The sequence below is a fragment of the Micromesistius poutassou genome (assembly GCF_964030765.1).
Source record: "Micromesistius poutassou genome assembly, chromosome: 3".
NCBI lineage: Eukaryota > Metazoa > Chordata > Actinopteri > Gadiformes > Gadidae > Micromesistius > Micromesistius poutassou.
This window is the reverse complement of record NC_140273.1, coordinates 6,317,269-6,343,914: the sequence shown is the minus strand read 5'-3', so window position 1 is coordinate 6,343,914 and position 26,646 is coordinate 6,317,269. Positions and strand designations below refer to the sequence as shown.

General features: G+C 44.4%; 4 protein-coding genes across 5 annotated transcripts; 3 read left to right on the top strand and 1 right to left on the bottom strand.

Moving 5' to 3' along the window:
- Positions 1–1,196: 1,196 nt before the first annotated feature.
- Positions 1,197–5,824, top strand: map9 (microtubule-associated protein 9; the record flags this gene model as incomplete). Its single annotated transcript, XM_084465851.1, has 13 exons — positions 1,197–1,268; positions 1,494–1,584; positions 2,054–2,581; positions 2,894–3,108; positions 3,295–3,400; positions 3,514–3,581; positions 3,783–3,850; positions 4,112–4,274; positions 4,354–4,443; positions 4,547–4,708; positions 4,791–4,936; positions 5,204–5,339; positions 5,545–5,824. 13 exons carry the CDS (start codon positions 1,197–1,199, stop codon positions 5,662–5,664), a joined length of 1,965 nt encoding a protein of 654 aa, XP_084321977.1. The 3' UTR covers positions 5,665–5,824.
- Positions 5,825–6,201: 377 nt separating this feature from the next.
- On the top strand, positions 6,202–11,605 carry ufsp2 (ufm1-specific peptidase 2). Its single transcript, XM_084465856.1, has 12 exons — positions 6,202–6,298; positions 6,631–6,721; positions 7,106–7,289; positions 7,451–7,514; positions 7,792–7,946; positions 8,171–8,363; positions 8,538–8,684; positions 9,352–9,516; positions 9,942–10,066; positions 10,311–10,387; positions 10,747–10,871; positions 11,222–11,605. The coding sequence occupies exons 1-12, from the start codon at positions 6,296–6,298 to the stop codon at positions 11,306–11,308; spliced, it is 1,416 nt and encodes a 471-aa protein (XP_084321982.1). The 5' UTR covers positions 6,202–6,295; the 3' UTR covers positions 11,309–11,605.
- A 380-nt stretch (positions 11,606–11,985) lies between these two features.
- On the top strand, positions 11,986–17,705 carry cfap97 (cilia and flagella associated protein 97). 2 transcript variants are annotated; one of them, XM_084465853.1, is made up of 5 exons: positions 11,986–12,124; positions 12,268–13,223; positions 14,608–14,915; positions 16,840–17,038; positions 17,477–17,705. In XM_084465853.1, the coding sequence occupies exons 2-5, from the start codon at positions 12,305–12,307 to the stop codon at positions 17,620–17,622; spliced, it is 1,572 nt and encodes a 523-aa protein (XP_084321979.1). In that variant the 5' UTR covers positions 11,986–12,124; positions 12,268–12,304; the 3' UTR covers positions 17,623–17,705. The 2 variants fall into 2 exon arrangements, with proteins under 2 accessions (XP_084321979.1, XP_084321978.1); XM_084465852.1 differs by lacking the exon at positions 11,986–12,124 and having other exon boundaries at positions 12,140–13,223.
- A 193-nt stretch (positions 17,706–17,898) lies between these two features.
- Positions 17,899–20,375, bottom strand: slc25a4 (solute carrier family 25 member 4). The gene is made up of 4 exons (XM_084465857.1): positions 20,157–20,375; positions 18,872–19,358; positions 18,585–18,725; positions 17,899–18,463 (listed from the first exon to the last, which is right to left on the bottom strand). The coding sequence occupies exons 1-4, from the start codon at positions 20,265–20,267 to the stop codon at positions 18,306–18,308; spliced, it is 897 nt and encodes a 298-aa protein (XP_084321983.1). The 5' UTR covers positions 20,268–20,375; the 3' UTR covers positions 17,899–18,305.
- Positions 20,376–26,646: the final 6,271 nt, after the last annotated feature.

The window sequence follows — 26,646 nt, the reverse complement described above, 5'->3', positions numbered from 1 at the left end:
CACACACACACACACACACACACACACACACACACACACACACACACACACACACACACACACACACACACACACACACACACACACTTCCTCTTCTTCATCATCTGTGATTTTGGATAGTTAGTACTAGAAATAGTAAAACAGGAGAGAATGAGTGAAGAGATTAGCATAGCCCAACGTAAGGAGTATTGTTGGCGGTATTGCGTAACGCGGGGGTCGAGGTTAGTGATGCTGACATAATGATTGTAGACACAGCCTGCTTCGCTGGGTCCCAGCAGTACACAGTACTCAGTAGTACAAAAGAATCAAACGTCAATATATAGAGCAGAGGCAATATCAGATCTAACACAATGTCACCTCGGAATGCGGCTATTACACATGTATTAATACAAACTGAAACTCACACACACACACACACACACACACACACACACACACACACACACACACACACACACACACACACACACATTTATGCACACAAACTCATGCATGAACAAATGCAGGCACAGACATTCCATCATTTACGGAAATACATAACCATGTCACCACTGTATGTGCGATGACGTGCTTTGAAATGTCATACATAATATTTCCGAAACAGACTTGAGAGCCATTTACATTTTTGTGTATTTGAATAGATAGCTATCTATATATATATATATATATATATATATATATATATATATAGAGAGAGAGAGAGAGAGAGAGAGAGAGAGAGAGAGAGAGAGAGAGAGAGAGAGAGAGATACATATATAGTCAGATACATACATAGAATAGATACATAGGTAGATACAATGGTAGGTACATAAGTAAGTACATAGACGTAATCCATGGATGATGGAAATATCGTATGACGCCATAGTGTGACGTCATGGTGAATTGCCGTATTGGTAATACTGAGATTAGATTGCGCATGCGTGCTGCAACCCGGAATTCCAGCCGCCCCCTCGTTACCATAGGTTACCATCAAAAACAAAATCAGCAGGCTAATGCTAGTTAGCTGGTTGACTTGGTTTTATTAACGGGTTTGATGTGTTATCTTCACAACGAGTCTTTTGTAAATAATCCGCACATATGTTTATCGTTTTTCGGCCAAGAAGATAGCGTCACATCATTCTGTCAAATCCTATGCGCTCAAAATAGCTTCCGTCCGTTAGCTTTCTGGATAAGGCACGCATGTTCGTATTTTCCGAATGACCGACAAGGACTTTATTACTCTGGCTTATTCTAAAAGTCCAAAGGTGTCCAGAAGAACCAACTTCCAGGTAAAGTATCTCAAGCCTTTTTTTTTGTAGTAAATAAATGTAAACAATGCCATGCCGTGTGCCGTGTGTGTGTGTGTGTGTGTGTGTGTGTGTGTGTGTGTGTGTGTGTGTGTGTGTGTGTGTGTGTGTGTGTGTGTGTGTGTGTGTGTGTGTGTGTGTGTGTGTGTGTGTGTGTGTGTGTGTGTGTGTGTGTGTGTGTGTTTCATTGCTCTTGTGTGCTTCTAGGATGAACTGCAGGCTGCTATCTCCGCCAGGGCCAGCCGAACAACTGCTGACCGATATTCATTTTCGGATGACCTAGATGATGAGGAAAACGGTGAGACACTAAGATGGTCGAAAAAAACCTCATCATAGTACAAATGGGGTGTAAAAGATGCTACAGGCATTTTAATTTATTCATAACAAATCATGGTGTTCGTCTATTTTCAGAAGTTACATAACTATCTATTATATTAACCGTTAAATGATGTAGTTCTTCTCCATCATCTAACTTTACTGCGACTGTATATGAACTCATGCAACAGTAGACCCACCCAAGTGTATTCCGTTAATGGTAGGCTAAATGCACATGTCTCATGCCAGCCATAGTACAGACAGGACATTTCTTATGGCCCCAGATCGAGTCGAATAGACATACCAGGTGCAACATCTCCCCCTAGAGGTTAAGAATATCTTGGAATACAATTATTACACTGTAGTTCATGTATGACGTGTAATACATGTAAAGATCAATCACGTTTTGTACTTTGGTACTAACTATCCCGCTTCATACATTTTCCTCACAGACTTTTTGAAACAGCTCGGGTCGAGGAGAAACCGAGCCAGTGCCTTCAAGACCAGGAGGAGCAAAGCCAAGTTCAATGACTTTGACCTTTCAGACGATGAGTCTAAACATGGTGCTGCAAAGAAAAGAGTTTCCTTCCTCAAGACCCAGAGGGGCGGCTCCCCATTGGAGAGCACGTCCCTCGAGGATGCGCCCGAGAAGCCCCGCCCTGACACCCTCACCGGGGGTCCGTCCGATCACACGCCATCTCCCGCCGCCAGCGTCGACAGAGGAGACTCGGCGGACAGAAGCGGCGGGGATCACGCGTCCCTTTGGTCGACATCGCTGTCACGACAGATGTCTGATGTTAACAGTCCGGCCCCGAAGTCGCCTTTGACCTCGCTGTCCGACGGTGGCGTGGACGATGCAGTGAGTCGCACGTCTCCTCCTGGCGACAGCCAAGCGGAACGCCACTCGGATGGAGACCAGGAGAGACCAAACTCTGGCTCTCCCAAGCTGAGACCCTTCACAGTGGATACACCTACAAGCGGTCGGTCTGAAAGAGTGTTTATTAACATTAGGTTTTGTTATTGTATGTATCAGGTTTTCTATTCATTTACTGTATTAGCAGAGGCTTGTATCCAAGGCAGCAGAGAAATAGCAGGTGGGGCTAATGGCATATCACTCAAGGAGGCCTACAGCTATAGACAGCAAACATAAGGGATCAAACCCAGACCCTTTTGTCCGGGGCGTCAACCAACCTGTTAGCCACTAGACCATCCTGTCCCTCTAAGATCAGCAATGAGATGGGTACGCTTTTTCTCCTTGTGATCATTTTTTTCAAGTTCTCTGCGTTGTGTAGATGGTGGAATAGATGGTGCCGCTGGTAGGCCTGCCCCCAGACCCAGACCCAGACCCAGGCAGAGACCCCACGGTGCGGGCCCCCCGGTTGCAGAGAGCACTTCTGCAGACCCCCAGTCTTCACAGAGCCTCCAATCCACATCTGCTGGGTCCCTCACACACCCAACATCTGTCCCACCCATGGATGGGGTCACTCCCAGAGACCATAGTCCACCTGTGAGTATAGGGTTTTTATTGGATTTCTAGATATCCTTTCCTAAATATAGGAAAGGATTTCAAAGTGAGAGTGTTTGTTCAGTGTTTTTATGTACATTTCAATGGAACGTGTCTTCGTCTTCTTCTTCTTCTTCTTCTTCTTCTTCTTCTTCTTCTTCTTCTTCTGTGGTTTCTCTGACATTACAGGGTTCAGAGGGGGACGGCACAACGCCTAGCAGTCTGTCCTTGTCGTTACCCCGAAGTGAGCAGTTAACCTCCCTCACGAGGACCACGATGGACTCTGCCAGTCTAGGTCAAATCATGTGTTTATTACCGTATATTATACAGATTATCTTTCACGTCTATTTATTTGTAATGTATTATCTGACGCTTTGGTTTCTCTGGATAACCATCTCATCATTTTAGACTGTCTGAACTCCGACGACAGCAAAGAGCCTGAGCGAAAATACTCCACGTCGTTTGAAGAATTTCAAGTAAGGCATTTGAAATGTTGGAATAAATCCTTTTTCCAAAATGGTTGTTATAGTGTACAGATATTCTCTAATGAGTTGGTCCAAAAATAGAACCTATAAATAACGCCATCTCTCAAACCAACCTGGGGCTGTATTTCAAATCCAAACGGAGCAACGCGTTTCAAAATAAATATTGAAAGTCATTTTTTTGTTGTCTTCTAGAAAGATTTGGAAGAACAGCTGGACCCGGCCAGACATGGTCATAGCAACGGAAACATGTCTGATCCGAGGTAGGCTAGCTGTTTATCCCTAGTCAACCGAACCCAGTGGCCAAAACCACAATGTTGGTGTTATAGGCCTACGTATCTGGAAACCTGTGTTGGGTGGGTGTTGGACTGAATTTAAATTTCAATATATACAAAATGTAAATTGAATAATCATACAATTATTTCACTCTGGAATTGAAATTTACTACTTACTTACTTAACAACAAACTGATCAGGGACCCGACATTACCCAACATGGCTTGCTCTGTATGTGTTTCTGCTCAGGCCACCAAGTTCCCTCAACAGAAGCTCTGGCCGGTCCAGAAGTGCGTGTTCGTCCAGAGTAGAGTCCCGCTACCTGGGGAGCCTGAAGCTGCTGGACCACAGCTCTGCTCCGGGTCAGCCCCAGCTGGAGGCAGGAGACTCTCTCAGAGCTGCGGTTTACCAGGTACCCATATCATGTTCAGATCGGTCGATTGAGTTATTTTCATGTAATTGAAAATTAAAAAATTAAAATCCAACAATAGGAATGGCTCAGAAAGAAACAGGAGACATCAAAAGACCGAGAACAGCAGAAGAAGAGAGAGGATTCCCTTAAAGAAGAAAAACATAAAATGGTGATGTTTTACATTTTGGTTCCGTTGTTCTGTACCACAGACTGACACGTCACTGTTTATACATGAACAGCGACTGATTCAATTCTTTCTTCATGTCAAACAGGATGAGAGTGACAGGAAGGAAAATGCACTGGCGTCTTTTGAGGCTTGGAAGGAAAAGAAAAGTGAAACACTGAAAGCAAAAGCCAGAGAAAAGGAGGCCACGGCCAGAAAACAACAGAAAGCGGCAGCAGATGCAGAAGAGAAGAAGCAGATGGCTGTAGAGGTAGGGCAGTCATCTCATAAAGGTTACTGAATGTGTAGAATAGTACTGTTTCCTAATAATGTCACCAATATTCATATTACAGGTATTTGAGAAATGGAAGAAGGGGCATGACGAGCTGTTGAGAAAGAAGTACAGAATACAAAAAGAAGCTGAAAACAAACTGAAGCAGAAGAAAATGGAAAAGGAGGAAGAGCGAAAGGCAAACAGCAAATATGCAATTTCAGATTGGTGAGTTTGTTTAGAAGACTATATATATATATATATATATATATATATATATATATATATATAGTAGTCTTTCTGTCTGGAACAGTTTTAATTTAAATTCAAAGCCATATCAGTCTCATTGATGCAATAATATTTCAATTTTCTTGAATAAATATTTATTTATATTTTATTATTTCATTATTTAATATTTTATGATGTGGACAAAACTTGATAACAAGTTTGTTGATGCCCTGTCTTATTATGCCCTTTAAAAAAAATCCAAAACAGGAATGAGAGGAAGAAGAACGTAATTGGTGAAAAAGTCACAATTGAGCTCAAGAAAAGCAAAACAAAGGCAGAGGAGGACAGGAGCGAGAAAGAGGAGAAAGATAAGATGGCTTTGGAGATGTACGAAAAGTGGCTGGTGAGTACACCACAATAGACAGAACGTTTGTGGGTTATTCAGTTTTAAAACCTTGGACTCTTCCAAGATGTCCTGCGCTCTCTCTCTCGTCACAACTCTCACCTCTGTATTGCAGCTGCTTTAAGAGTAGATTGTATTGTCATTTCATAGTTGCTTTGTGGAAGCGGTCTGTTCATGAGTTGACTGGTTCATGTATGTTCTCCAGACCAGGAAGGAGCGCGACCTGAGGAGGCAGAAGGAGGAGAGGAGGATCCAGGCTGTCCTCCAGGACAACCCCCCGCCGCCCTGGAGCCCCCCCAATAAAACCATACCTTATAGGAAATAATACTCTCATCTCCAATCACTGGTGTGAAAACACCAGCATGAATACACCTCACACCTTATAGGAGGAAAGACATACTGTGGTTCAAACCAGATCCAACCACGTTTGGATTTTTATGCTGAGAATTAGGAGAGCCTTGTTTTAATCAGTGTACCATAGACAGGGTCTGATTTTCTATATTTATTTGTGTGTGTGTGTGTGTGTGTGTGTGTTTTTCAGGTTGATGAGATATTCTGAATGTTGCTTCTGTAACCACATGATGTGTATGTTTCTATAGCAGGTGTATACTGTCGTACACGGTAAAGGGCATGACTTGTCTAAATTCAATTTACGAAATTACATTTCTGATACATAATAAAAACGTGTAACTTCACAATCAAGCATTTATGTAATAAAAAACAACTATTTATTTTTATTATTTTTATTTATATGTTTTGTCCTTGTTTCTCCGAAGTGTGTTGTTCATTTTAAAGAGTTCATTTTGCCCACGTGACTAGGCGGGGCCATTTTCACCCAATAGCGTCCGCCGCAGAGATGACACGTTGAAGATGCGTCAGGCATGAGCCACTGTTCAGTAAATCAGAAAGAATATTTTGAATACTGTACTCACTCCCATTAAGTGAATATTCTCACAATGGTAAGTGGGTCGCAAAGATGAATGCATTTGTTATTTGGTCACGTTGTAATCTTGAAATATTACACTAAGACGCCATGACAATGATAGCATTCGTCCAGACAGCTAGGAGCTAGTAACGTTACCTTACATACAGCTGGTTTACACAATTATGATCATTGTGATGATAATTAACTACCTAAAGTAAAATTATACGATTTCTATACATATATAATGTTAAGTCATATTTGATTTGTCCCGTCCCTGTGTCAAAAGGTACTGGTGTGGTGTTATAAGGATAGACAAGACAAAGTAGGATAACAGATGTATTCTAATATGATGTTGCTTTCTGACAGGTTTATACGGACGCTACTGTTACGGAGAATGGGATAATCTGGCGTGTCAAAGGTCAACTCGAATTGAGATGTTACCCAGAGAGCACAGACGGTAGGTTCATGGCTTTTATTTTCTTTATCATGATTTGTTTTAGAAGAGATAAGTGTGTTGTACAACAATAACTACAGTACCTACATACGTTTTATTGATCCATGAGCATTCCAAGTTATAGTTCCAAATATTCTAACCAGTAGTGATCATTTACAACAGGAATTGGGGACTGTCACAGTTTATTTGAGATGCATGTAGATAAATGTATGTAGATGCATGTAGATAAACTTCTCCATATCTGGAAATATAATGATAAAAGATCTGTGTTAAATGAAGTCGATTTTTTACAAAAACCCATTTAGAAAATAAACATTGAATCAGCTTATTAAACTGTGCCTAGCTGTGTCTTGTCTTGGCTAACATGTACTTGTTTGTTTTGTTCAGCAACAGCCATTCAAAAGAGCCTATCTGAAACCTTTGCAACCCTTCGTTCCCAAGTGAAGTCAGAGTCTCTGGTCTTCACAGTGTGTGACAGCGCCGTTGTTATATGGCCCAACAAGGACATATACTCTCCTTCTGGAGAAGTATCATCAAATACAATCTGTGAGGAGCTGGAACGTTGGATAAAGTAAGCCACTCAGTCATGTGTATTTTTCACACACACACACACACACACACACACACACACACACACACACACACACACACACACACACACACACACACACACACACACACACACGAGATTCAACACATCACATTTCAATGTATTTTCCCATTTATTTTTAGAGGTGATGACCAAGACACTGGCAAGAAGGCCTCTAAAAAGAAAATGAAAAAGATTGTAACAGAGGTGAGTGCAGTGTTTCTGTCTGTGTCATCTTGGTAAAGATGTTATGGCTACAGAGACATTAAGGACTATATAACTAGATAGATGTTTTCATTATTTGTCTTATTTGTGTGTGTGTGTGTGTGTGTGTGTGTGTGTGTTTGTGTGAATAATATACATACATGCATGTGTGCGTATTTGTGCACGTGTGCGTGCATGTACGTTAATGTGTGTATGCATGCATGTACCTTCATGTGTGAATGCATGATTTATGCCTGTGTGTGTCTCCTTCCTCCTGTAGAGCGTGATAAACCTCTGCCTGATGAAGGAGGTGTCCAGGCCAGGACCCCTGCCAGTCCCCACCCTCACCAGGACGCTGCAGAGCGGCCATGTCCTCCACACCACGCTCCCCATGGACTGTGTCATCCGTGCCACCGGCCACCAACCCATCGGAGTGTACGTCTGCGTGTACCATCATTCATATTTAATGCACACATATGGAATACTGACTGTACTGAATGCTCAACCTTTACTAACCAATCAGTTTCTACAATGGATCTTTGCTGCAGCTGCAACATTGATAATGCCGTGATCATATAATGAACATTTTTACACCTGATGTTTTATATTTTAGAATGAAGATTCTGATTTGCCACTGTTCATGATTTGATGTCTTGCAGTGTTTGTAATCGCCTGTTGGAGGCGCTGACGAGTCAGCTGAGTGAGATGGAGAAAGCAGCCCTCCAGAACATGAAGGGAACTACTCTGCTGGTGCCTGAGCCTTACCACTTCCTCCTCCCAGAGCCCAGGGGCCTGGTGACCATAGTATACCCAGCAGGAGTGCCTGACAGTCAGCTGGAGAGCCATCGCAAGGTCCCCTTATCAATACATTCCCATTGAAGTATTGATGGCCAAAGATATGCCATTCAATATTATAATCATTGAACAAATAGTATTGTCTTGGCATGTCATTTTGTCATTTTGAAATATTGGGTTTTACTGGTGTGCATATTCTGAACTTGTTACTGAAAGAGCTCATGTCAACAGGAGTTGCATGGGCGGTTCGACCTGCCAGAGGACAGACCCTACTTCAGGAAAGCCAACGCCTTCCGCTTCCCCGACCAAGTGCACAAAGACGGCTACCTTAGGAATCCTCACCAGGTCCTCACACACCCAAGCCTGGACAACGGCAAGGTTAGACTATGCATTACATGTTCACTACGAGGCGAGGCGGCGTTAGCTCAGGACGTAGAGCGGGTTGGCTGGTAACCGCAAGGTTGCTGGTTCGATCCCCGGCTCCTCCTAGCTGAGTGTCGTGGTGTCCCTAAGCAAGACGCCTGACCCTAATTGCTCCTGACGGCTGTTGCCCTGCTTGGTTGACTCCGCCGTCGGCGTGTGAATGTGTGCATGAATGGGTGAATGTCAGTCAACACTGTAAAGCGCTTTTGGGCACTATATAAATGAGGACCATTTACTACGAAATATAGGTACACAGATGAACTGCATTATGTATGTGTATAATCATATACATGCATAATGTATACATCTAAAGGATGTCTGGATATCATATTTTGTAGGTTGTATAATGTTGAATATACTACACAGATGGCCTGACTAGGAGTGTACAATATTATTATTGTATATGATTGTATTTTATATTATTATTACTATATTGTGCATTATTATATTCAAATCAAAGCTAACCATCTGAATTGTGTAGCATTGTTTAATATGTCCAAGATGAATATCATATAGTATAGTACAGGCCTCCTGTATGTATTGTATTATCCCTGGTCCAGGGGGTCTACAGCGACATATCCAGGCAGACCTTGGTCTCATAGTTGTGTTCCTCCTCCTCCAGCTGTACCTGGTCCAGGGGGTCTACAGCTACCACCATTACATGCAAGACCGCATGGAGGACAGCGGCTGGGGCTGTGCTTACCGCTCCCTGCAGACCATCTGCTCCTGGTTCCAGCAGCAGGGCTACACCGAGCGGCCCGTGCCCTCCCACAGGGAGATCCAACAGGTGCTGCTGAGCTCCTCACAGCTATACAGAGAGAGAGAGATGGGGGATGGGTAGGCAGGTAGGGAAGTAGGTGGATAAATAAATGGATCCACCTAACTCAATTGTAATTTGGCCCTAGATGCTTTGATCCTAGGTGACTCGCAAGTGAGGCTGGGAATAATCTAGGCCTCAAAGCTCAAATGGAGTTGCTACAAACAATGGATGAAAGATAATAAAAAATAACCATTGCATAGTAGCAAACAGTTAATCTGAAAGGATTGTATTTATTAGTGCAGGATAGTTTTGTCTCAAGATACAAAGTCTTCTAAATTCCACATAAAACCTGCAGGTTCTAGGACAAAAAGAATGTTTTATTTGTTAGCCAAAATTATATCAAATGATGTTGGAACATATGATGTCATGACCGTGGAGGGCCTCTCCCTCAGGCGCTGGTGGACATGGGAGACAAGCAGGCGTCCTTCGTCGGGTCCAGACAGTGGATCGGCTCCATCGAGGTTGCGGCGGTTCTGGACCAGCTGCTGAGCGTCACGTCCAAGATCATGTTTGTGAGGTGTGTGCTAGATTCTCATTCTTCTTCTTAGTGTGTGTGTATGTGGATGAACGTGTGTGTGTGTGTGTGTGTGTGTGTGTGTGTGTGTGTGTGTGTGTGTGTGTGTGTGTGTGTGTGTGTGTGTGTGTGTGTGTGTGTGTGTGTGTGTGTGTGTGTGTGTGTGTGTGCTTGCGTTTGCATGTGTAATATGTCTAATTTTCCACAATATTCACGCAACACCACAAACAATGTGTGTATTCTGTAGTCAGGGGTGTGAGTTGGCGTCGAAGGGCAGAGAGCTGGCAAACCATTTCCTTACTGAAGGGACTCCTGTCATGATCGGTGGGTTGAATATGATATTTACTCATTGCTATTGATTAGAGTTTATTACTTATAATATATCTCATTACTATTAATTATAACTCACTACTATTCCCTATATTATTAACATTCATAATAGAAAATCAAGTTCTCCTTCTCTGGCATCAGATGCCCTTGACTTGTTGTTATTATGAATATTATTATTAAATCCATGTTTTATCTTTGTTTTTTGTAACAGTAACAGTTCATATTTGTGAAGGACTCAACTCGTTATGGATTCACAATTTGTATTGTAACACAAAAACCAAAACCATTCAAGACCCTAACACCATCCCAATATATATAATGACGATAACTGGACTTTTAAACATGGCTTCCAGGAGGGGGCGTCCTGGCCCATACCATCCTGGGTGTTGCCTGGAGTGAGACCACAGGCCAGATCCGCTACCTCATCCTGGACCCTCATTACACCGGCGCTGAGGACCTGCAGGTCATCAGCGATAAGGTACTGGAGACTCTTTATTTACATGGGTACTGAAGATACATTCTTTAGGTGGAGAAAGAACTGAAGAGAGATTCTTCAGATGGACATGATACTGAGGACCATGTCCCTGTCGGGTACAGACATTAGTCTTAACAGGCTTTAATGAAAGAGGCAGGATGGTAAGTGGTTAGGGTGTCCAATGTCCGCAAAGTCAACCTGTTAGCATCCTTGAGCAAGATGCCCAACCCCTACCGGCTCATTAATGGACATGTATCAAAATAATTCTAATTTAGTCCCATTGGATAAAAGTTTATACTAAATGTCTTTGATAGCAGTTCTAAATATGTAATAAACGTTTTTTTTCTCCACAGGGCTGGTGTGGCTGGAAGGGTCCAGACTTCTGGGATCAAACAGCCTACTACAACCTCTGTCTCCCTCAGAGACCCAGGATCTTCTGATTGTGCTTTCGCATTTGTAATATGTACATACAGAATGACATAATAACAAATACAGGGCTTGGCACTATGACTATGATGTTTACATTAATAGTGTAGTGTTTATAATTAATTGCTGTTGAAAAAATTGATTTAAGTTGAAGTTGATTGATTCATCTTGATACATTTTTATTTTTTTAATCTGTAAAAATTATTGAGAAGATGGCCCATCTGTTTTGAAAATACTTTGTAAAATAATGCTAAAATGTCCTTTAACATGATTCAAAAAGCTAAATTGAGATCAATAAAATATAAAATCTAGTCATCATTTATACATTTATTGCTGGCATGCTAGAGGAGTATAACACAAAATATTTTGATTACTTCATAGATGTAGGAAAAATGAATATATATATATATATATATGACGTCTTCAACTATTTAAAGGTGGTTTGAATTTAGTCATTACAATTATTGTAAACTAATAATATAAATAATAATTTAATTAACTAATAATCATAACCTATATAATCATTAATATATTTAAAAAACATGTGTTGTGTGCCTATATTTGTGTTTATGTCCAAAAAATATTTTCTACTACTGCCTCTGGCGTTGTCAGGAAGTGACGTCGCCTAGTAACCACACAGCTTCTTGAAGTTCTTGTCAAACGTCGCCCATCTGCTACCTAGCTAACGACGGCCAGATAAACAAGCTCGACACGTCAAACAAATAAGACCGTTTTCATTTTGTTTTTCGTCTTGTCAACATAGCGACTAAACGTAAAGTAAATACATCAAAAACATGAGGCGTTTTCCGTGTTGTGGACCAGAGAGCAAGGTGAGCGTTGTACCACAGACACTGTTGTGCTAACGGCTAGCGTATAACGGGGCAGTCAACACACAGCTTAACTGTATACGTAAACACCAGATTAGGGCCAGACATCGGTCTAATAGCATGTTGTGTCTACTGGTTTACCGTAGGTTTTCCTCGGGTGACGAGCCTGGCCATTAGCCGGTCATGTTTACCACCAGGGACCTAGATGGTGAAGTGGATCACTCCTTCTTTGATAGTGACCCCGAGTGCCACAGTCAGCATGGGACTAAGATGGAGAAGGAGACTGTCAACTCTGTCCTTTCTCAAAACAAGAGCTCTCAGCCTCAGGATGCCAGACAGGGGGGCCGCGTGGACCGTTGTAGGCCCGCCCCGGGTGGGATTCAAGTAGTCGACCGCGGACCCCGAGCAGAGTTGGAGAAAATAAGCCGGGCGTCCAGTTCATCTATCGGCTACACGTCAGATAAAGCGGTCGGTGATGGAGCCATTACTCTGCGACCAGAGAGGAACGCAGAAGCACCCCCCTACGCGCTGTCATCGGACGAGAAGCAGAGCGATGGCGAAGACGGCTACTATCAAAGCCAAGACGAGAGCGAAGATGAAGAATCGCAGCCGCGACTCTCCCGCAAATCTTCCGGCGTGAAAGGGGCGAACCTAACCTCTCCAAAGAAGCTGGTGAGAAAGCGTACGACTCGCAGCGCATCTCCTTCTTCCACGGACACGGACACAGATACTTATACCTCGAGCGATAGTAGCGATGCGAGCTCCCCTCGGGAGCTCTCCTCTTCCACCCTGGACAGGTCCAGGGCATCAATACCCCCTTCCTCCTCCCTGCGCAAGGTGGGTGAGCCTGGTGGTTTGGGCTCGTCATCGTCAAGAGGTGTCAATCGACCCGCGACTCCCCCGAGGGAGTCTGAAGACACCGCGACGGACGTGACGCCCCTGTCAACCCCTGGCCTGGTGAGCCCAATCCCCCGGTTCGACCTCGCTGCTGGGGTCGGGAAGGTGACCTTGGAGGAGGAACAGCGAATCAGGGGTCCCACTAGTGTTGCCAGCAGTGACGGACCAATGGAAGATCAAGGCTTTGGATCCAATTTGGATGAACGTGAGTCACTAAAGTTTTGTGCAGTTGCTGCGGTATCTGCTTGGATGCAGAAGGAATTGAGGTTGAGGTTTTTTTAGATTGATTTGCTGTGCACAGATGTTGTCAATTGGCACCATCCCAAATGATCAGTCTTGGTCAAGAAAACTCAGGCACGCAAACTAGTCAGCTTTTGGCGAAATTCGCCGTTTTTTAAACAAAATTGGCCACTTGTGTGATTCGTGGAGATCCATTGAGAAAACATTGGGGGTGGGGTGGGGGGGGGGGGGGGGTCTACAGTCTGACGAATAAGAGACGACGATAACTAAATAAAAATCAATTTAGGATGACAAAAACTACGACGAAATCTTTTGACACTTTCGTTAACGAATAAAAACGAGACGAAAATGTAAACGGGACGATTTGGGAAGCGATCCAATCAGAACTAAGCTCTTTATGTGGGGAAGTACTGATCGTCCCGCCCGGCAGGTCAACTAGCAGGCGCTTGCGTCGCAAGCAAGTGTCCCTTTGTAAACAGTTTGGCGCAACAATCACCGGTTAAAACAACCAACTTGAAGTCATTGGCAGACGAGTCATCCCAAAATTCACGCAAAGATAAGCATCCTTAAACAGTTTTTTTCTTTCAAGCTAATGTTATGTGTTTTCGCTAAAATTGGAATACAATACAAGCTGAAAGAAACCACCGCTGTCCTGTAACGGTACCGGAGCTCTGTGCTGTCGACACCACAGCGGGGCACAGAAACACAGGATTCACTGTGGTTTCTGTGACATGAGAAACACTAGAAATGAATACTAATGTTTTATAAATAAAGCTATCTTAGTGGGAAAGCCACGCAACAGATAGCCATGGTTACAAAATATATATATATATTTTTTTTTTAAATGATATAAAAAAAAAAATATATATATATATATATATATATATATATACATATATAAAAAAAATGTATTAAAAAAAATTTATATAAAAAAGAAATTGACCTGCGCGCATGTTTTTTTTTTGACCTGCGCGCAGGTTTTTTTTTGGACCGCTCCGCAGGTGAAAAAAAAACATGCGCGCAGGTCCAAAAAAAAACCTGAGGGCACAGCTCAAAAAAAAAATCATGCGCGCAGGTCAATTTTTTTCATTTTTTTTTTCTTTTTTTATTATACATTTTTTATATACAATTTTTTATATATAATTATTTTAAATATAATTTAATTTTTTAATTAATTTTTTTATATAATTTTTTTTTTTTTTTTTTAGCCGACAGTCATGATCGTCACTGCTTAAAGGTGCAGTGTGTATGATTTAGTGGTCTCAAACACTATATTACATTTCCATATGTGTTCCGCTAGATTCCACTATATTGAATACACTTCAACGTTGCCGTTCTCCGTCCCTTAGCCTCTCTGGGTGTAGACAGCCAGCTGGTGGTGGAGCTGCTCCTCCATCACAAGCAGCAGCAGCAGCCTGGGAGGCCCAGCAGCAGGAAGAACTTCTCCTTCACCAACGACGAGGTGCGCCGCATCGACCGGGAGAACCAGCGCTTGCTGCACGAGCTGTCCCGCCCGTCGCCCCAGCCCGGGCCCCGGCCCACCAGCAGCACTGGCTCGGGGAGGACTCAAACCAGCAACCCTACGCATCCCGCCCGCGTCTACCACACCACTCTGAACCGCCATCGGCAGCAGCTGCGCATCGAGAGGGAGAACCTGGTGAGTGAGCCTGAATCAGCGCCATGATGGGGCCTTATTCCCCTGTAGAAGGAGCCATTATGGGGCCTTATTCACCTATAGAAGGAGCTGTGATGAGGCCTTATTCCCCTGTAGAAGGAGCCATGGTGGGGCTTATTCACCTGTAGAAGGAGCCATGGTGGGGCTTATTCACCTGTAGAAGGAGCCATGGTGGGGCTTATTCACCTATAGAAGGAGCCATGATGGGGCCTTATTCCCCTGTAGCAGGAGCCATGATGAGGCCTTATTCACCTGTAGCAGGAGCCATGATGAGGCCTTATTCACCTGAAGCAGCCATTAGAAGGAGCCATGATGAGGCCTTATGCACCTGTAGCAGGAGCTGTGATGGGGCCTTATTCCCCTGTAGCAGGAGCCGTGATGGGGCCTTATTGACCTGTAGCAGGAGCCGTGATGGGGCCTTATTCACCTCTAGCAGCTGTTAGAAGGAGCCATGATGGTGCAGTGTTCTCAATCAAATTTTGTTCCTGTGTCTTAGGAGCCCTGGGAAAACCTATGCTATGATAAGAACATTCATGTTATTGTTGTGCGCAAGGAGGATGATGATGTTTGTGTTCCAAACGTACAGTGGGGTTGTGTATCGAGGGACCGGTGTTCCCCCCGGGGCGAGCACGTGGGTGAGCTGCTGCTGTCAGCTGTAGAGAGAGAGAGTGAAAGCAGAGCAGGGGTGGGGCGTGGGGGACGGAAAGCAGCAGGTGGCCCTCCAGCCCACAGACTGACATTAGAGCAGAGTTCAACATGGCCCCAGACCCCCCCTCACCCCCCGGCTCCACCTCCCCTCAGAGAGAGACAGAGACGGTACGCTCCACGGTACGTGGAGAAGGCATGGGGTTAAGAGACACAACCAAACTCTGATCGATCAAGGTATTCAATTAGAAGACAGCTAAACTAAAGAGTTGTGCTTAAAGAATTAGTGTGATTAGTTCGGAGGTGAGGAACAGTCAGCATGGTTGTCAGTTTATCTCCTAAATATTAATTTAAATTAAAATAGGACACCATCCCGTGACCTTCCAAGTATAAATTCATTGAATGTGACAGCTTTATGGTCTGTTTTGTTGGTTAAGTTGGCAGGTATGGTCTTCAGAACATCCTGTTCTTTTTCCGTCTCTGGCTCTCTCTCTCTCTGGCTCTCTCGCTCTGGCTCTCTCGCTCTGGCTCTCTCTCTCTCTCTGGCTCTCTCACTCTGGCTCTCTGGCTCTGGCTCTCTCTCTCTCTCTGGCTCTCTCACTCTGGCTCTCTGGCTCTGGCTCTCTCTCTCTCTGGCTCTGGCTCTCTCGCTCTGGCTCTCTCTCTCTGGCTCTCTCTCTCTTTGGCTCTCTCGCTCTGGCTCTCTCTCTCTCCCTGGCTCTGTCTCTCTCTCTTTTCTCTGTCACTGTCTCTCTCTGTGTCGCGTTCTCTATTCTTAGAGTGAGGTAACAGAATACAGAGAGCCTTCGTTAAGTCGAGCCAGGCGGCTACGTCGTCTGTACGCCCACATCAGTTGACTGGTTGGCTGTGGATTTATCTTCTAAGCCAAAAGACTGTGTTGGACCTCTTAGGTAGAACTATGTTAAACGTAGTTAGAGTAAAACATTTCAAAATGAAGCGTGTTCATATGATACATAACGGAGGATTCAATTAATGTAAAAAGGATGGTAGGTGGATGGAGGTACAAAAATTATTTGTGGCTTTATTCTGTATTTCCTATTGCGCAGCTTTTGGCATTTTATTTATATCGGGGTGTGTGTGTGTGTGTGTGTGGCGGGGGGGGTGTACTACTTTTCATTCAGAATCCCAAACTTAAACTAGGCAGCATAGTGACACACTTGAAATCAAATATTAGCTTGATCTAAAAGCCGAAAAAGCGCTTTTATTGTGTAGAGTCCGTTGACCTGGTCCTCCTTCACAGGCCTTCCTGAAGCGTCTGGAGGGGGTGAAGGCCACGCCGGGACTCCGGCGCACGGACCAGCTGGCGGACCACCAGAGACAGGCATCCTACCTGGGACCCTCCCGCTCCTCCAACTCCACCATGTCCTCCTACACCTCCTCCACCCCGCTGCTCGGCCCCTCCTTCCGCACCACCCGGCCCCCCAGCAGAGTGGTGACAGGTGGGTCCCCACAACCTATGGTGCATCTCTTTCGTGAGTGGACGGGATTGTCCTCATAGGCTTGGCTCGGCGAGGAACTTGTGCTCTGACTCCAACGACTGGATCAAGTGTTCAAATACTCACAGGAGTAGCAGTCCAACATGGCAGATCTGTCAGTACATGTGAATGAAATACATTCTGCAGATCCAAATATTATACTGAGGCATACATTCAGAAAATATGCAGAAAAGTAGTGTCTTTGTTAAGATGAATCGTAATGGTTTAGAAAGGGAGAAAATTATGTGTCATTTTGTTGTATTCTTCTTTCTTTTATCTTCTGCCCCACGAAATGTTAGCTCATACATGACTCCTCAGCTTGTTGTAATGTATTTCCTACTCAGGCCTTCATGTACCGTACAGTGTGATGCAACCATCTGATTCATGGATGTTTCCCTCCAGCAAAGGGTCTCTGCACCGCCAGTGCCGGTCACAGACGTACCAGAACACCAGAGAGAGACCACCGCACCACCACCACCAGCACCACGCACACCTCCACCCATGTACCCAGGTCCAAGAAAAGCCCACCCCGACCGGACTGGTGCTAAACCAACTGCCATTGTTTGATTTCTCAGAGGAAAATGTTTTTAGTGCTGATGCGATTCGTCTTGTTCAATAAAGAAAGCTTATATTTATCATCTCATGTGTCCAGATTTTGGTACTTATACATCGAAATTGCCGATGGCCACACTTTAAATAGGCCTTAATGTCACAAACTAAACCTACTAACAAGGTTGAATAGTTCATGTATTCCTATCCCCCCCCACCCAATATAACCAAAGCTTTCCTAAACAGCATAACAGAGTAAAAATCAACTCAAAAAGTAGTAATACATTTTTTATTAAAAGATAAAGATGTTGCGAGTGCTGATAGGATATGCAACAATGCTAACTTCACAGTGAAAATATGAGGACTAAACGTTTTGTACCAAGGTCAATGTCAAACTCTCCTCAGTGTGCGACTGCAGCCTGACTCGATCTCATTGTAAGACTGAAAGCGTGTTCCCTTTGGCACACCGCTGAGCGGATGTGTCCACGTTCTCCGAAGAGTTTTACCCAAATTCTGAAACACCTCTCTCTGCTCACCACGCGGGAGAACCAGACCGAGTGTGTTCGGATGTTCTCAAACTACCACGTGGATTAAATGATTTTCAACTTGGTGTGATTTGGGGGGATTCCTTGAGGTGTGGGGGTGGGGGGGGGGGGGGAAGATAAGCAGGGCTAGAATGTCTTTAAGTGTACTTCTTGATCTCGTCGTACAGCACCAACACGAAGGCTCCGCCCATGCCCCTGATCACGTTGGACCACGCCCCCTTGAAGAAGGCCTTGCCACCCTCATCCTTGATGATCTTCCTCCAGCAGTCCATGGTTCCCGTGTACATGATGTCGGCTGCGAGGGGGTGGAGACACAAGAGTCAGGTTAGCCACGAACGACGGTAACGGACGAGGTTCACACCAGGCTGACCGGGGGGAAGCGGTTCTAGAGACGGGAGAACCGGCGCGCGACTCACCTCCTTTGCGACCGGACTGCATCATCATGCGACGTCGCACCGTGTCGAAGGGGTAGGAGATGATGCCGGCGGCCGCGGTGACCGTCTGGGCGATCATCCAGGTGATGAAGATGTGTGTGTTCTTGGGGTCAGGCAGCATACCTGTGTCGGGGGGGGAAGGGGGAGAATAAACCAAAACACAAATGACCCGCGTCTTACTGTTGCGACAGGTTAACGATAACGGGCAATCGCTGAATAGATGAAATTAATGAATAAAAAAAGGGAAAGGGGACTCAGCAACGCTGCACCTTTAGCTGTGTCAAAGCAGCCGAAGTAGGCCGCTCTGTAGATGATGATGCCCTGCACGGACACGTTGAAGCCCAGGTACAGCCCCTTGATGCCATCCGTCTTGAAGACCTTGGTGAGGCAGTTGCCCAGACCCGTGAACTCGCGCTCGGCACCGCTCTTGCCGATGTCGGCGGCGAGCCGGGTCCTGGCGAAGTCCAGCGGGTACACGAAGCACAGGGAGGTGGCGCCGGCCGCGCCACCCGACGCCAGGTTGCCGGCGAAGTAGCGCCAGAACTGCGTCTTCTGGTCCACGCCGCCCAGGAAGACCTTCTTGTACTTGTCCTTGAAGGCAAAGTTGAGGGCCTGGGTGGGGAAGTAGCGAATGACGTTGGCCAGGTTGCCCCTCCAGAAGGAGATGAAGCCCTGCTCCTTGGGGATGCGCCGGACACAGTCCATGATGCCCTTGTACTGCATGTCCACCGTGATCTGCTTGCTGGCATGCTGGACCTGCGGACAGAGGACACACACACGGGCGTGATGGGACGAGGGAGCTGGAAAGGAATGAGGCGGAGGGATGGGAAGGAGCAGAAAATGGCTGCAAAGAACGATATTTAAATGTAAACGTGAAATGAGAGCGAGTGACAGAGAGAGAAAAAGAAAGATTATCAAAATTAAACATAATTTATTTTTTCTCTGAAAATTTTCACATGTATTTCGATGTGTGGGCTGCTGCTTGGAGTTGTCCAGCCAGCCATTTTGTGAGATAGTTACAGGATTATGTTCCACTCCTTCCACTCCTGAAGTCATTTGAGAATGGCACAGTGTGGCCTATTAGGTGTCTTGCCGTAGGTTAAATTTAGCAATTTGGTTTCACTGAATATTCCTTCGGTCACGTTTGGTTTTGGCAGAATGGTAGGTTATTAAATGTACAAACATATCACTACAAAAAGATAGCAGGCAATAGGGCGGTGTAGTAGCTTTTATATAATAGTATGTTAAAGTTAATCATGTTTCAATTGAACCAGTTTGTTGGCTTCCAATTACGCATTGAATTAATCCGCCCCCACCACCCCAAAAAAGTCTCCAACCCGGGCACAACGTCCATAAATGCGCATATTATAGAGCTAACGTCTGTCTTTTTAATGGCTCTATCGCGGACATTCTCACACATTGCATTTTGCACAAGTGAGGCATCTGGCTTGTCACGCGCTCAACCCAAACGGGACCATGCACAAAGGCCTACTTTACGCACGAGCAAGACGCAAGAACATGGCGCCCTATTGGTCTGACATCTAGTCATTTTACCTGGAGCAGGAGCTTCACTCGCTCAATGGGAGCCACAGCCGTCTTGGAGATCGCAGCTGCAACCCCGCCAGCCAGGAAATCCTTCATGAAACTAATCACTGCGTCCGACATGGTGGCTTTCCTTCGTTGTATAGAGATAGGCAACCGTTGAAACCGTTAATGGTGCGTACCTCCCAAGGCCCTCAAGGAAATCTGACGCACCCCCAAATGGTAGAGGCGCCCCTCAGGCCCCCTAATATATCGGGGTCATCTATCGCGAGAATGTAACATGATGGATTTCCAGTTCGTCGAACAGATGAACGAGGCTGAATAAATATCCGAGGTTAGAGTTCGAGACCCGCGTCATGTTATGTTAATTTAACATTTGAGTTATCAATGTCCGAGGACGTTTAAAGGGCACACTCGATTGCATTTCATACATCATAGTATAAGCACATAATCATACATCCAAGTTGAAATGCGTGAGAACTATATATTCACATAAATAGTTGTTGATTTTGGTGTAGATTAATGTGATAAAACCGGCCCATCATGCTATAAGCAGGTTACTCGCTCGATAAGAAACACAAACATGAGAATCAACTTTACAATAAATTCCTGGATTATTAATTTTAGGCTATATCCCAGTCTTAAAGTAACATTTGGCCACCCCAGTGCTCAATAACAGTTCAGAAGGATTTGATTGATCAAATAATGTTCCTTATTATAGTTTCTGTCTGATTCATGTTATTTCTTTTTGGCCATAAGTAACCCTCTAGTTATAGTCATGGATGGCTATTTCATTCGAGTTTTCCCTTTAGGGGTGTTCGGTGCTTGGGGTACACGGACCTAAAGGCCAACACTGGAAGACCAGGACGGGGGAGGGGCCGCGTGCACGTCATTTGAACATTTGATACCCCACAGACCCGGAGGAATACTGAAAGCTGATTGGTCCACTGGGATATGTCTTCTGATTACTGTGAGAATATTTGGTGTGTTGGTAGCCTAAACTTAGTAGGCCTAAACGTTAATAAAGTTATAATAAAAAATAGTCCACGATTCGAATGATGCAGAATTGCCTTGTGAAAGGTAACAAACAAAGAGCTGCTTAGTGTGACAAATAGGCCTACATAGAAATTACCAAAAAAAAGGGCTACAACTATTACTCAAAACAAAAAGCACAAATATTAGTTATGAAAGGATAACAGGCTTCACACAAGGCTTTAGAAAGAGGGAAACTAGGTAAATCTGAAACTGTGAAGAATGAGTAATAAATGATCCCGGAAATTTGATATCGGTACCCTATGCGGTCAAGGTCATGGTTCTCAACGGTGCATTTTGTGCTCTCAACGACCCAAAACGGCACCGTTCAATGTTACCACTTGGTGGCGCTGTTTCACCGTGTGGAGGGGAACAGATTGCCCCCAAATCACGGAGCGCACAAAAAGTTGTTATATAGTTTTGGCTTCATCATGATATAAAATGTCAAGTTGAATTCATGGCCAATCTTGACGTATGCAGTTTTCCGTTTAAATGCGTAGGCATTAACCTTAAAACAAACTAGAACAAAAACAGATAGCAAACTTTTTTTTTTTTAACAAAATGTATCAATGTATCAATGGCCAATAGATTAGATTCAATAGATTCGATTTAAAGACAATAGCTGTCTTCATTGAATTTAAAAAAGTAACAATTTTAAAAGCATGTAAAACAGCACCAAATCGTACAGAAGGTTTACGACTTAAATCACATTTGTAACTATCGAAATATTGGTATAAACTAATAATTATAATAATAACCATCATGGTTATTATTATTGATCTTATTACATAATGCTGTACAATATCTTTGCCTCTTTGCTCAATAATAATAATTGTTTTAGTTTTTATTTTACAATCATATCAAATCAAATCATAATTCTTGTAAATTGTTTTGCGTTAGTAGTGATGTTGGTAAATGTAAATATTCCATGACAGTGAAGCCCATCTTCACTTGAGAATCTTGAGAGAGTGCAAGAGAGAGAGAGAGAGAGAGAGAGAGAGAGAGAGAGAGAGAGAGAGAGAGAGAGAGAGGGAGGGAGAGAGAGGGGGAGAGAGAGAGAGAGAGTGAGAGGGGGGTATTTATGTGTCATACCCCTACAGTTTGTTGGGGGCCTAGACAAACTGTGGGGGTCGTACCCCGGGGCCCAGTCCCAGGATAATGATGTCATGGCAGAGAGCACCACTGGCTTCCTGACTTCAGCAGGTATGTTGACATCTCTGGCAGCTCTGATTTTGGTTCTAGGAATACAAATACAATATCAAGCCAACTATAATACTTTTTTTTCATAAACAATGTACTATCATAGGGTTTTGATGAGTTCCCATCAAACCCATTAAATCATGACACACTTATGCCAATCACACTCAAATATTGCTCAATGTGTATGTATGTGTGTGTGTGTGTGTGTGTGTGTGTGTGTGTGTGTGTATGCATGCATGCATATTTGTATGTATGTGTTTGCTTTGTTTTGACTGCATGAATCCCAAGTTCTAGGCCAGACCCTCACACCAGCAGAACTGCCCCGTAGCGTGTGAAGGCCCCAGAAGACGTCAGTAACGCCCAACACTTAACACACACAGCATCAACACAAGACCGCCCCCGCCCCCCCCGGAGCCGTCTCATAAAGCCAGAAGAGGGGTATGCTAGCTGCTGCTAGCTAACAGTGATAGACCTGCTGAGCTTTCTGTTTAGCGGCGATGCTAATGCAATCCTCTTACCTCAGCCCCTGCAGGCTGTAGTGCATGCTGGGCATTGGGGGGCACAGCGGTCACATGATCCGAGAGAGAGAGCCTGGCACAGGGGCGAGAGAGATTACTGAAGTGTTCTCTTTCTCTCGCTCTCTCTCTTTTGGTGCTGGTGCCATTGTTGACCTGTTTTCATCAAAGTTAAATATACAGCAGACTGGGATGAGACAGAGAGACAATAGAGAGACATAGGGAGATAGAGCAACATTTATAGAGAGGAAAATACAGAGACAGAGAGAGAGACAGCAGACAAACAGAGACACAGAGACAGACAACAGACAGACAGAGACACAGAAACAGAAAATAGACACAGGGACAGAAAACAGACAACAGACAGACAGAGACACAGAGACTGACAACAGCCAGACTGACAGACAGACAGAGACACAGAGACAGACAACAGACAGACAGAGACACAGAAACAGAAAATAGACACAGGGACAGAAAACAGACAACAGACAGACAGAGACACAGAGACCGACAACAGCCAGACTGACAGACAGACGGAGACACAGAGACAGACAGAGACAGAAACCAATACAAATAGACAGAGATACACCAGACATAGACAGAGAGAGAGACAGACGACGACATACGGATTCACAGAGACAGCCAACAGACAGAGAGACATCAGCTGAGAAGACTCTCAGGTAAATAAACACCCACAAATGTGCACACACATGCACACATGCACACACACACACACACACACACACACACACACACACACACACACACACACACACACACACACACACACACTCACACACAGACACACACAGACACACTCACACACACACACATACACACACGCACACACGCACACACAGGGAGATGAGCGATCAGGAAGATACACAGACAGAGAAATCCCCCATGACCAATCAGAGCAGACCTGGAGACACCGGGCCAGTGGGTGATGGAGGGTCATGCCTTGCTAGGGAGGACGGGAGGGGGAGGGTGGGGAGAAGGATGAGGTAAGGTTGGAAGGGTGGTGGTCGTGCTGGTGGTGGTGGTCAGACGCGGGTCTGGGGGGGGGGGGGGGGAGAAAGAGATCCATGAGAATGTAAAAAGAAAATAGGAAATCTCTGCAGGACATACTGTGGTTGAGAGAGGGAGAGGGAGTGAGGGTGAGAGAGAGGGGAAGAGTGAGGGATTGAGAGTAAGGATGAGAGAAAGCAAGAGAGGGATAGAAAGACAGAGAAAGCAAAAGAGCGAGAAAGTGTGAGAGAGAGAACGAGCTTGAGGGAGAGAGAGAAAGAAAGGGAGAGAGACAGGGGAGGGGGGAGTAGAGTAGGAAGTTGAGGGTTTGTTGTGGGAGTCAGACCAGGGTGAACTCTTTAATCTGCTCATTCAGGGATGTTTGACATGGCTAGTTTGTGAATGACAGCAGTGGCTCTCTAAACTAAGCTGTGTGCTAGAGAGCATGTCTGTCAAACAACCGCCTGACAGACAGACAATGCTGTTCAATGCTGGAACGCAACACTTAAAGAAACTGGAACGCAACACTTAAAAACACAGGAACGCAACACTTAGAAACACTGGAACGCAACATTTAAAAAAACATGAACGTAACACTTAAAAACACTGGAACGCAACACTTCTTCATAACTTTCTCATAATCTAGTTGCACGTTTTTCTTTTCCTGCAGTTATTATTTTGGTTTAAAGTAAATTCTTCAATAAAGAAAAAATATAATAAATGTTTAAATAAATGTAAATAATTGTAAGGTGATTGCTGCAGTGAAAAAGTTGTGACATGTGGGTTAGACAAGAATTAACTAATGTTTCAAAATCAGTCAATTTAAGTGAAGTAAGTCAAGTGATGAAACAACATCCACCATCATACACCACTGAAAAAATTAACTAGCTTACTAGTAAGCTAAATATGTGTCATTTTCTAACTGGATAATAATAATAAATGTCAACTTTATTTCTTATATCACTAATGACAAAACTGCTTTAACTTCTCCCCAATTGGCATTTGTGTTCAGTAATACAACAAGATTCAGGCCCTCCGTTTGACAAAGTCCTTCTACTCAAGTTTACAATTGGATCAGGGAGGAGGGAGTTCAGAGTGAATCCAATGTGTCCGTTATTTCATTAGATTAGACGTCCAAATTGGATGAAGTAAACAAAGCAAACCTTGCCTGCAGTCCATTTTCTGGGGTTTGGGTGAACTTCTGGGAACACTATTTATGTCATGCACACGTGTGTGTGTGTGTGTGTGTGTGTGTGTGTGTGTGTGTGTGTGTCTTGATTCCTTCCATGCCATTTTCTCCACTATCTTTTGGTTTCTTCTTGTAAATATATTTGATATGGTACGGTTGTACAATAATTGGCAAAAACAACAACTATTACTACATACACATGTTAAGAATAACATATCAACTGTACTCTCCACTCTGTAATAAAACCTGTGATAAAACAACAGGACTTAAAAATGCTGAATCTGTGCAGCATTTAGTTGATCTATCATCGACGTAGAAATGCGGTGAACCGGAATCTCTAGAGATTGTCGACCGAGAGCTTTCTTCTCTTGCCTCTGTCTCTATTCTCCGGGCTCCTCCACCAGACAACAGAATCTCAGGCCCTCCAGCCCGCTTTAAAGAGCTCCTCTCCAACATCTTGAGAGCCCTCAGCCCACACCCGTCTGGTGTTAACGGCAGTAATGAGCACAATTATCGGAGCGTTCAGAACTCATCCTCGAGGGTCTTTATTGTGAAAGGGCCCCCTTTTTATTATTGTGGATATCTGACACTTGAACTAATCCGAGCCACCTCTAGTATGACCAACGGTATATTCATTTTGTAAGAAAGAGACTTGTGGCCGTTGCATCAGAACTGTAGAGGGGACTCTCGGTGAAGTGTCGACGAGGGTCTATGTAGAAGTTTAATTTAAACTCTGTAAGAAAAGGAAACCAATTAGAAACAGGAGTGGGACTTCAGCCCTGGTGCACAGGAGTTTCCACACTCAGGTCTGAAGACCTCTTGTCTGGTTTTACTTACTGAAATATGGTTGTGGTTCTCTCTGACTGCAAATCAACACCAATGGGACAACAATATGAGTGCTGTCCATGGAGGGATCAACGCTGGGACCTGTAGGTATGCAGAGGCTGAACAAAAGTTGCTTGGAGGTTGAGGCTCATGACGCCTGGGTTAGCTGGGTTGGCTGGGTTGTGATGGATGAGTTTATAATTCTGAACCACTGAAACGTGTTCAAATCTTTACACATTTGTCTGAAAAATTCTTTGCAGTAGGAAAAGAAACAATAATAAAAATGGCTTTTGTTTTTTTCTAATTGATATAACGTGCTTAATCATTGTGTTCTCGTTGTTACATGTTTACCTTCCACATACACGTGTTAGTATGACGCTAGTTAGTGGGCTAGCCTGTTAGCTTGCTAGCCTGTTAGCGTGCATGCCCCAGGCTTTGTTGATCCTCTGATTAAGCAATGAGTTGTTGGCCGTGTGTCCATCTGTAATGGCCAGAGAGGAGGCTGATTGACCTCTGACCCCTGTGTGTGTGTGTGTGTGTGTGTGTGTGTGTGTGTGTGTGTGTGTGTGTGTGTGTGTGTGTGTGTGTGTGTGTGTGTGTGTGTGTGTCGGGTTAATGAGAGACGGCTGCTGGGGGTCTTTATAACTCCTTAGCTAAGTGACCTGGCCGGATGACCACCCCTCTGGATCTGACCCTAGACCAGGGGTCAGGAAGGGGTCACACTGGGCTCTTT

Excerpts from the sequence above, each read along its gene's own strand:
- ufsp2 (XM_084465856.1), top strand. Across the intron at positions 7,290-7,450 it reads GAGCTGGAACGTTGGATAAA|AGGTGATGACCAAGACACTG; the intron begins GTAAGCCACTCA and ends ATTTATTTTTAG. Across the intron at positions 10,067-10,310 it reads TCCAAGATCATGTTTGTGAG|TCAGGGGTGTGAGTTGGCGT; the intron begins GTGTGTGCTAGA and ends TGTATTCTGTAG.
- cfap97 (XM_084465853.1), top strand. The coding sequence starts at position 12,305 with ATGTTTACCACCAGGGACCTAGATGGTGAAGTGGATCACTCCTTCTTT. Across the intron at positions 13,224-14,607 it reads TGGATCCAATTTGGATGAAC|CCTCTCTGGGTGTAGACAGC; the intron begins GTGAGTCACTAA and ends TCCGTCCCTTAG. Across the intron at positions 17,039-17,476 it reads CCCCAGCAGAGTGGTGACAG|CAAAGGGTCTCTGCACCGCC; the intron begins GTGGGTCCCCAC and ends GTTTCCCTCCAG.
- slc25a4 (XM_084465857.1), bottom strand. The coding sequence starts at position 20,267 with ATGTCGGACGCAGTGATTAGTTTCATGAAGGATTTCCTGGCTGGCGGG. Across the intron at positions 19,359-20,156 it reads GAGTGAAGCTCCTGCTCCAG|GTCCAGCATGCCAGCAAGCA; the intron begins GTAAAATGACTA and ends CTCTGTCCGCAG. Across the intron at positions 18,726-18,871 it reads CTGCTTTGACACAGCTAAAG|GTATGCTGCCTGACCCCAAG; the intron begins GTGCAGCGTTGC and ends CCCCCGACACAG.